The following is an 11,144-nucleotide window of genomic DNA, read 5'->3' as shown; positions in this document are numbered from 1 at the left end:
ATATTGGCTAATTATTGTCATAAATCAATTCTGAAAATGATTTTGAATCAAGACAAATTAAACCGATGATATATATTCACTCCCTGCTGTGTTCAACAAAAACCTAAAAAGGGTGTGTGCTTCTATCATAAAGTTCAACGCACACTCTCAGTCAAAGAGAGGGAGAGAGAGAGAGAGAGAGAGAGAGAGGGAGAGAGAGAGAGAGAGATTTTTAAATTAATTTACTTGTGTTTTTCTAGAGACCAAAGCGTTGAATTGAATATTTCAATATCAATACATTTATTAAATATAAATTCTCAGTATTAATCACGTAGTAGAGATGTGAAGACAGTGACCGTTTTAAACATTTTAAGCATCGCCTACTTTGTGTTACTTGGTATAGAATACAATATTTGATCAGAATAAAAAATACTGGAATTGAACGTTACTGATCAGATTAGTTCTTTTTTTTCTCGCGCAGCATTTCTGACATTTCCTTTTTTTATATTTGGTATTTAAAATGATATAAAATACACTTGCTTTTATATATAACAAAATGCACTGGAATTGAAATGAGAGAAAAATCCTGTACAAATGACGTGTTTATTTTGTAGCGCTTTTATGTATGGCAAACAGGTATTTATTTATTTATTTATTTATTTATTTATTTATTTATTTATTTATTTATTTATTTATTAATTAATTATATTTATTCATTCATTCATTATTTTAAATATTTTCTACGAATATATAGTTGAAAATGTAGATTCATTTGTACAGTTATTATTAAGTAGCCTACATTCACCTGTCGATTTAGCAACGTGTTGTGCATAATTTCTTATATTAAAAAACATAGCCTAGTAAAAAAAAATAATAAATAAATAAATAAATAAAACAACCGTTTTTCTGTATATAATACGCCTCTGTCCACATTGTATGTCCTGGTAAACAGCGCCTTACACACAACTTTGTGAGTACAACTTTTTGGAGTCGACAGCGGTGATGGGAGTGAGGGGGCGGAACCCCGCTGAGCCTGCGCACTGAAAGACAGCCAATCGCTTCGCTCCTTTAACTGCCAGTCACCGAAATCTGTCCAATACCCGCAGTGCCATTTCTAAACTGTATTCCCCACTGTGTCCTCCAACTGTTGTAGGTTCTGCCAATCGCTTGAGGACAGAGTGGGAAAAGGAGCAAGCAGAGTTAGAGGCAGGACAAAAGAAGTTATATAGATGGCTATATGCATATATTTTAATGTTTTAGAAGGCGTGTAGTGAAAAAAAAAACTAAAAGTAGCGAATGTGGACATGACGGTGTAGATATGGAGCCCTCTTTGAGCAAGAGGAATTCGGCGATAAGATTAGCGGATTTGGCAGCGACTCAACCCCTTCCTCATCAGAATATGACAGGCTTCCCGGGGATAGGGGGGCATCACCCTCACTCCCACCATGCCCACCTCCACCCTGGGGAGATGGGCAACGACCCTGGAGTGGCTCTCACTCCATTTGGACCCGAGCACATGGCACAGACAAATGCTCTCAAACTTAGTCCATCGCAGCACATTCAAAGCCATCCCGAAGCCCAGACCGCGGCATCCTTCCCGTCTTCTCAGACCACAGTTGGTTTCCCCGTGGCTCACCCCCACTCAGGCTACGCAAGCAGCAGGGACTTCATCCTCAGGAGAGAGCTCTCAGCCTCTGCTATGCATGCACTTGGCGACCAGCATAGTTCCGCCTCCTCCCCTCATCACCATGGCATGTTCATTTCCCCAACAGGTGCTTACGGGCACACGGAAGGTGGTGCCCATCCACTTTTCACGGGACTTCACGAGCAGGCAGCCCCAGGTGCCCATCACCATGCTCTCAACGGACAGATGCGCCTGGGTCTTCCAGGGGACATCTACGGCCGGCCAGAACACTTCGGCCACAGGCCCGAGCACTATGGACCTTCCATTCACGGCTACAATTCCATGAACTTAAATGTGAACCTCGCTTCAGCCCCTCATGGAGCCACGGGGGCGTTTTTGAGGTACATGAGGCAGCCCATCAAACAAGAGCTGATCTGCAAGTGGATTGACCAGGAGCAAACGTCTAAGAAGCCGTGTTCGAAAACTTTCAGCACAATGCACGAGCTTGTAAACCACGTCACGGTGGAGCACGTCGGCGGACCCGAGCAGAGCAACCACGTCTGCTTCTGGGAGGAATGTCCGCGCGAGGGCAAGGCATTTAAGGCAAAGTACAAACTGATCAACCACATCCGAGTTCACACGGGAGAGAAACCGTTTCCTTGCCCCTTTCCTGGTTGTGGAAAAGTGTTTGCCCGCTCGGAAAATCTAAAGATTCACAAGAGGACTCACACAGGTCAGTGAAGCTATTCGTCATTAGCCTAGACTGAGTGGAACAGAAGTTGTTACATAGTTAGCAATGGTGATTTGTATTAGTCCACGCGCTGTATCCTGCACTGTGATGAATAACATCGGGAACGGTGAAATCGCGTGTAGCCACTAAGACATAGTTAGTCTTCTGGCTCGAATAAGCTTCTTTCTGCTTATATATTTACCCAAAGCCAGATTTACACATGGATATAGTAAATATAGTACGGTTAAGCTGTGGTTTGCAGCTTTATGGTGCACTTTTTGCGTCCAAGAAGGACTTCTCCGCATTTAAAGTGTAACTCTAACGCCTCAAGAGTCTTGGAGTTTTGAAGCATGGCTTAGAAAACCAAGAGGCTTCCTTTCGAAAAAGATTTTAATATCCACACTTATCAGGTTGATAAAAGTCCTAATACAACCGGAAGTCTTCTTCGATTAAACAGCATAACAAACTGATTCGGTATATCCTTCGCTCTAGCTTTGCTGATTCAGGCCGATGGCACTGGGCAAAACAATGAAGTCCAGAAGTATAGATCTAGAGCAACAAAACCTTAATCATGCATTCATTTTTATTAACCTGCTTAGAGCCGAGCTGTTGCATCACAAAATAAATAGGATTTAAGATTAATAGTTTTTTTTCCCCTTGACATTTGTGAATCGTAAACCTCACAACAGGGCATGCTGATACTTAATTCAGTAGCGCGCGTGAAGGCCTCGTTATTTTTCAAGAGTTTTTGTTACAATCTATCTAACAGTCTCAACCTGAGTGGGTTTAGGGTGAGATTAATAATGGCATGTTCTTGTTTGGGCGTTTGAAATGTAGCGTGTTTATTTTGTCGCAAACACTGATAGGGACATGTGCTATCCCGATTAGGCTGTGACCCATAAACATGTTTACAATGACATGCACACGCATAATTCTTTATGCTTAAGGTTTGGGCTTCAAATTAATTTAGGCTTCATTGAAACAAAATGTGATTGCATAAGCTTATGTTTATGTTTAGTGTCAGGATTTGCATTAATCCTGATATTTTGTGTACTATTTGTATATTTAGGCATGAGGCCTGATTGACAGGCTCACACCTCCTAATTGACTGCAGTGTTTTGCTGCTAGTGACGCAAAGATCAATATCACTCACCATGTTGTTTACAGGCAAAGAAGGGGGAATTATGGGACACCCTCGTGTTGTGCACAGTCTCTGGGGATGTTATGCTAAGTAACAAAATAATTTAGTTTGAAAGTGATATGTTGATGTGTAAAGAGCTATACACACCACAAAGCAGCGTAGTGCAGATGAAAAGTTACTGCATGAAGGTGGCAGTCATAGCACGTGTGGTGAGTTTTCAGCTGACTGCTACAGTATATGTACTTTCAGGGGGGTGGGGGTGGGGGGGAAGGTACTAAAGAGTCATAGTCGCTGGGATGATGTTTCTTTATGTATCCCTCATTTGTAAACATGGATATAGTGTACATTTAAAATGGTTTAAGGACTGTAATTTGTTGTTAAAGGTTTTAAAGGTACATTATATACACCTTTCTATAAGAACAATTGCATAGTAAAAAAAAATGTCTACACTAGAGAGTACCAAAAGGAAAGGCAGAGTTTAGTAGCCTTTTTGTGTGTGGAGTAATGAAGCATAACATATTTTACCTAAATACACTGTGTGAATTTTGTACATTTTAACCGTGTTCTTATTTCTTTAGCTTAAAACGTCCATAATCATTTATTGTTGTGCAGCTGTATTCGTTATATTTAACTGAATACTTATGGTTCACCATAATGATGATGGACTACTGCATGTTTCAATTATTTATGGGGCAGCATGTTTGATTTTTTTTTTTCTTTCAGGTGAGAAGCCTTTCAAATGTGAGTTTGACGGCTGCGACCGAAAATTCGCAAACAGCAGTGACAGGAAGAAGCATTCCCACGTGCACACCAGCGACAAGCCGTACTACTGCAAAGTGCGCGGCTGTGACAAGTCCTACACGCACCCGAGCTCACTGCGGAAACACATGAAGGTGCACTGCAAGTCTCCTCCGCCCCCTTCCTCCAGCTCGGCTGCCGCGTATCATTCCTCCTCTGCGGCGCTCGGTGACGCGCTCGCACCCTCCACAGAACCGCAACGGAGCCGCGCCGCCAACCTCTCCCCACAGGTCACCAACCTCAACGAGTGGTACGTATGTCAGGGCAGTGCTGTCCCTAACAATCTCCACACCCCCTCCAGCGATGTGCCAACCTCTGAATCCGACGACGAGGACTCTTTCAGACATTCAGACCCAAGGACGATGCTCTGATATGAAGCACAAGGGATATATTTATGATGCATCCATCCCACATACTGTTTTATACATCTGTAACATCATGTGTTTGAGGCGCAGTAGTCTACTCAGAAGTGTTGGTGAAAAAAAAACACGCAACAGCGCCGCGGATGTCAGATGGTGAAGAGCATGTGCCATCAGTCCATACCCTACCCTACCCTAACCTACCCTACAATACCAAACCTTACCCTGCCCTATGCCCTTAAGCTGCGTATAGCACGATCATGTACCACAAGACCCTATTGCATACTGATCAACGCATTAATACCTTCGAATAAATGTGTTTGACAGTGTTTTTTTAACCTAAATTATTTTATTTAATAACATAAAAGGTGTGCATCTCATCAACAAAAAAAAAACGGGATCATTTCACACCTTTTGCTTTCGATTTTGGACCAAGAAATTTCCTGCATTGCCGAAAGGACTGTGTGGGCTTAGCTGATTAAGTCATATCCAGCCTATTAAGTGACACCGACATTGTTCAAATCAAACAATAACCGGTGATTGATGTGTTTGTATCAATGAGTGGACAGTTTTCTATAGCTTATGCTTCTCCCCAGAGGTCTTTTATAGTGACGGACTGATGAATATCTGTGGGGCGATTGTCCTTCAAGTGTTTCTATAATGTAAACATTCCCGATGTTTTTGCAGTGAGAAACATGTGCAAACAGGCAGGTCTATCACTTCTATTATGTCAGTATACTCTTAGAAAAAAAGGGTACTAAACTCTGCCTTTCTTTGCCGCTTGGGTGGTACACCTTAACCTTTGTACATTTAATATGGATCTTTCAACCGGAAATGTGGATTTAGTGTACATTTACAGTCTTTTATGTAGCTAAAATGTACATAACTGGACCCTAACTTCCTTTTAGAGTAAAGGTACACTAGGCTAAATGCATCTTTCTTGGTTAAATATATATATATATATATATATTAAAGGTACAAAAGGTGTACACTTGAGGGTATCATCCCAGCGACCAGTACCCATTTTTTTCCTGAGAATCTACTGAGAGAAAACGGTTTATTCTAGAAATTGTTCAGTACTTGTTTTAAAATTTATACAATAACTGTGGTCGGGAGATTTTTCTGTGGTATTTAAGGACTATTTAGACTGTATTTTATGCAAAAAATCCAATGTAACTCTGATTTAAGAGTACGAATATGTCCTCTGAGACCCTAAATTATGTCAAATGGACAGGCCTATTCCCTGACCGGATGTGTAAAAAGGCCAGTAGTGTCGATGCTTGTGAATGTTGTGCTGACGTCCCAACCAGTTTTGTACATTGTAATTTATTTGCTGGTAATAATGTTTGGTCTGGAATTACAGATACACCAAAGAAGAATATGATTAATTTTGGTGAAATGTAGTGATTTTTATCGTGTTGTGTAAAAAAAAGTTTTACTTGAATAGACTTAGCCTATGTGTAATGTGAAGAGTCCCTCGCATGCCCTGTGTAGTAACTGTGTGTTTTTATTGCGGTGCATGGTGCTGTTAATTGTGCTGGGGGAAAGAGTGAAAAAGGATTGTCGAGATTTGTTGGTGTTCGTGATGAAATTGATATGAATAAATTTATGGACCTAAAAAAACATGGCAAATATGATCTATGATATTTATAACTTATTTTGTTGCATTTTTATTTTAAAACCACATCAGCTTATAATAAATGTGGGAGACCTATACTTAAAAAAATCATTTTATAAAAATGATTAATAATTTATTTCATTAATATAATTGATTTATTTATTTTAATCATTTTATAATTTTTCGTACAATACATCAATTTAATACATCAGTGAACTATCAAAATTAAAAGAAAATAGTGCCTTATTTTAATGGAATAATTTAGAGCATATAAGACTAATATTTGATGTACAATTTATTAAAAAGGCAGTAGGTTTACACTGACCAAATTACAAAAAAAGGTAAATTGTCATAATATTCTTGCATCATAAAAATCTTGCATTATAAAATTTTGTAAATATTTTTCTTAAGTTATGTTAGTTACGTACATAAGTTTTCAATCCATCCTTCCTATATCTCTGCTAAGTGAAAAGTCAATAGCTGATCAGTGGTGTATATAAATTGAGGCACGGTCACCAATGCCCAAATCAGTCATGGGAAATATAGCATAAAAGATGTCTGAGAATAAAGGGAATTTCGCCTTGTGACTATGAAGCCCCCCAGCCTTCACCCAAGCCTTATTTCCTCCATTAAAACGCGCTATAGTACACTTTCAAAGTGCCCCCTGTCCACACTACAGAATCTGAATCGAGTAACTCCAGTCCTGCACCACTTCAAAGCCAAAAGCCTTTTGGTGCTTTGACACTCTTCATGGTGCCTTAGGATTTCTATGGCGATTGCCCGGACACTAACATCCGAATATGTCCCGTAGAAAACCCATTAAACTGCCTGTAAATGGAGGACATTCATCAAAACCACAGATCAAAGTTTTTTTTCTCCCCAAAATATTTACTTACGTATTGCTAAATGACAAAAGAAACAACGTTTTCTGTGTATGCAATTTCAAGCATCTGGTAGGCAATCATATGATAAAGGATATAGATATACCGTGCAATAAAATTGTGTAAGCAGGGCGGCCGGAGAAGGATAGTTACATATATTTGCAGTTTAGAGTTTTGCTTTAGTCTATGGTGAAAAAGAACAAACTTAGAAATCACATCTGTGAGCAGGTGTATCACCGATGGTGCGAAGTTCAAGTGCACTTTGGGGGGACAAATCCCCACTCCCTGCCTCCCTGGTCCCTCCCTCAATTCGAAACCCTCTATTAAGATACAGTTGCACTGACCTTAGTCTCATGCCACGTTAGCGCAAGTCAATTTGCATTTCACCAGAACAGCTCTCATAAGTTTGTTCCCAAACTCCTTTAAATCCCATGGGCATATTCAGGTTTAATTTGAAACAAGCCTAGTCGTGCGGCCCAACTTTTTGTGCTCGAACTACTATGGGCCAAGTGAAAGAGTGATCTTTTATTTATTTAAAACAAGTGTCCTATGAATGGGGCAAAATAAACACGATGAAAAATAATCAAAGAGACGGTCCCCTCTGAGTGAGAAAGGGGGAAGTTCATAAAAGAGCTGAAGCAGTGGCTGCTGAATGGGAGACGCTTTGAAGTGGAGCTGATTATCTGAGGAATACTTTCAGGTTGTCCTAACGACGGCGTTGAATCGAAAAGCTGCTCCTTTTGTCGACGATTTGCTCTCCTGCCCGTGGAAATCACTTACATGGGCCACGTTAACATGCAGCCTGCAAATCAGTAACTGTGCGAGTCAGACTTGCAGACGCCACTTGTGAAAAGACAAAGCCGAAAAGGACTGTGAAGACGCAGCGAGATCTCTTCCCATCTTTCCTTTATTAGACAGAATAAGCACACTGGAGGAGCTCGTGTTTACTGTGCTCTAGTCCCATTTCACACCACCCCTTTCACATTGCATTTAACATGGACCCGAAGTGTCGTAGGCATTATGCACTTTTGAACTTTTTTTGTTTTTTGCTGAAGTAAGAGACTAAATCAGTAGTCTGTCATTTCACAGGAAAATGATGAGTAGAACTTCTGAAGAAAATCAGTTTGAACAAGTTTAAAATGTTTGTTTGTGTGTGTGTGTGTGTGTGTGTGTGTGAGAGAGAGAGAGACAGAGAGAGAGAGAGAGAGACCGAGAGCGATAACGTAACATAAGTCAGAAAGTGATATAAAAAGAGTGATATAAAACAACTTTCTGCTATAAAACGCAGCTCCATCATTCAATCGCCACACATTTTAATGGCAATATGAACAAAGACACAAAGAAAAGTTGCAAGATCTTGTTGCACTATTTGTATTTGGACTTCTTGCGGGAACTGGTCCCTTGGGATTCGTGTGCAAGGCTTCAAGTCATTAATTAAAAGTACACAAAGCCTACCATTGAACATTTGGGGAAAAAATAGAATAGATAGAATAGAATCATTGTAGATATTTATGGCTAACTCCGCCTACATACAGACACGTAAACAAAGCATAAAACTCACGCTTTTGCTTACAACGTTTGGGCGTGTGTGAATAGTGTGTATTAAACAAGGTCTTCTATATAACAAATACAAAATAATTCAACCCTTCCTCCACCATGCCTCATAATTATAATTTCAAATGCTGAAACTCGATGTGAAAAAGCTAAAAAAAAAAAAAAAATCTCTGTTTCACCACAGAAGCTGTTAGAAAGATCCGAGAAAATGGGCACACGTTCCCTAATCCAGGCAGTCTGCCAAACTCTTCCATGCACCCTACCTGCCTGCTATCTTAAGTCTCCTGAATAAGTGAGAAAACCCGATCCACTTGCAGATGTAGTCTACACGTTAGCTCTCTGGTCGGCATGGAGATGTAATAAAAAAAAAAGAAAGAAAACATCATCATAAGCAATAAGAACAATAATGACAAAAAAAGTAAAAGCCCACGTCTTTTCCTGGACCGAAAACTTTTTTTTAACGGGACTAAACATCGCTTTTATTCACTGCACCGTAAGTATATTTATTATTTGTCTCTTTTTAAAACACCCAGATGGCTATGATTGTTGTGCACTTGTCTCCTCCCTCCTCTTTATAGTCCTGTTTATAGTGCCTTTCTGGAGGTAGTTGGCAACTCAAATGTTAAGCTGGTGAGAAAAGTTTTCGACTCAAGTTATTATTCGGAGCGGAAGCTGTCCGTTTTCTTCTCTTCAGTCAGCTGCGACTTGAACCCGAAGTCTTTCCGCAACGCCTAGGAGAAGCTCTCCGGGGGGCACTCACTGACCTCCGCCCGCCTTTAATAGTTTCATAGGAAATTCATTAAATCAATTACTCAGCGAGCACATCACCATTTATTTGCAATTAGCCTGCTTTTTCTGAGACACAACAAAAAGGGAACTCAGGAAATATTTTTTTTATGATCCGCTTTAAGGTACCACAGTAACAGTTTAATCGTCAGTCTGTGCGCACTGCAGAGTTAGTTTTGATTAGTTTAACTCTAGGAGAGAGAGGATTCTCATTAGGGAGGAAGGCAACATGCTAACAGGCTCACCAAGAGATCTGAAACCTGTCTGGAATATTCCCTGATTTATAATGCCAGAAATACTGATATTAAGACAAAGTCAGACAGGTTCAATCGTGTTCATGTCGTTATTAGGACTGCAAGCAAGCTTTGTACGAGTTTTTTTGTTTGTTTGTTTTTTGTAATACTTCATAAATAACAGTGAAACACAATGAAGTTTACCGATATATACACATTTATCTGTATAACTAATTGTACAACTAATCATAATTATCTTACAAAATAAGTATCTTATTGATTCATGAAAACAATTATTTAAAAAGAAAAACCTTATTAGAGCCTTATAGTAAGATACAAGTGACAGGAAACTTGTTGGTTTGAGTCTACAGTTTGCAAAATTCAGCTGGATGCTGCTTCAAAGACTGCATAGTTTGCAGTTCTTGGAGATCTTAAGATGCTTTCAAAAATGTAATATGGTTAATGCTTTTGAACAATTCTGACAGAAAAAGATTGAAAAAGCACTGCATTTGTCATAGCCTTATACAGCCAATACACTGTCATCATCATTTAATCAGAACTAAATTCATTTTTAAAAACTGGCCTATGCTCTAAAATGTTTTTAATGGGTAACTGTGTGCACTCATATTGTACCGTGGCTTGAAAATCACATCCACAGTGTCCAAGCAAGGGCCCTTTGATACTGAAAACATATGAATCATCTTGCATGTCTGCTGGACATAATATCTGGCCTCCCGGCAACATCTGTGGACCTCCAAACTTGGTGAATGTCCAAATGTGGAGCCACAGGACTGGGAGGTTTTCCAAAGCTCGGGGTGAGGAGAGCAAGGTCGTCCATGGACAAGCACTGGAGCCAGTCCCTCATACATGGCCCATCGAGCATACGTCTGAAAATCTCAGAGCCGTACTAGCACTTCAGCGCTCAACTTCTGTTTGACAGGGTCTGTTTAAAAGCCTCTAAATGCAGGCCTTTATCCAATAGAAGCCTTTTCCATCCAGATTGTAAATGCTCAGTAGAATTTGAGTAGCCATTTCCAGGGATGGGACAACACTCAGAAGATGAATGGAGATGCAGTTGCATGTAGTGTGGATAAATATGTATGTATAGATAGATAGATAGATAGATAGATAGATAGATAGATAGATAGATAGATAGATAGATAGATAGATAGATAGATAGATAGATATTAGTTTTGAATGCAGGCTCACATTTATAATAAGTTATGGATATAGCAGGATATACATAGTCTGTGGTACTTTTCTCTCAATATCAGATTCAGTATATTTCATTATTTTTAGATCTGAATCTGTCTGGAATTTTAATTATGACAGTGGGAAAAAAGGATAGGAAAAATATTAAAACTATTGGTGCACAATTGCCTGCTTCATGCTATGGAAAGTCATCAAAACCACTAACATTTATTCTGTAATTGTAGTTGTA

At 39.6% G+C, this 11,144-nt stretch overlaps 1 protein-coding gene across 1 annotated transcript; it reads left to right on the top strand.

Annotated features, from left to right (window-relative positions):
- The first annotated feature begins 771 nt into the window (after nucleotides 1–771).
- On the top strand, nucleotides 772–6,240 carry zic5 (zic family member 5 (odd-paired homolog, Drosophila)). The gene is made up of 2 exons (XM_058391252.1): nucleotides 772–2,336; nucleotides 4,198–6,240. The coding sequence occupies exons 1-2, from the start codon at nucleotides 1,298–1,300 to the stop codon at nucleotides 4,641–4,643; spliced, it is 1,485 nt and encodes a 494-aa protein (XP_058247235.1). The 5' UTR covers nucleotides 772–1,297; the 3' UTR covers nucleotides 4,644–6,240.
- Nucleotides 6,241–11,144: the final 4,904 nt, after the last annotated feature.

The sequence above is a fragment of the Hemibagrus wyckioides genome, linkage group LG06, assembly GCF_019097595.1.
Source record: "Hemibagrus wyckioides isolate EC202008001 linkage group LG06, SWU_Hwy_1.0, whole genome shotgun sequence".
Taxonomy (NCBI): Eukaryota; Metazoa; Chordata; class Actinopteri; order Siluriformes; family Bagridae; genus Hemibagrus; species Hemibagrus wyckioides.
Note: the sequence above shows the minus strand (reverse complement) of the source record. Positions and strands in the feature narration are given on the sequence as shown.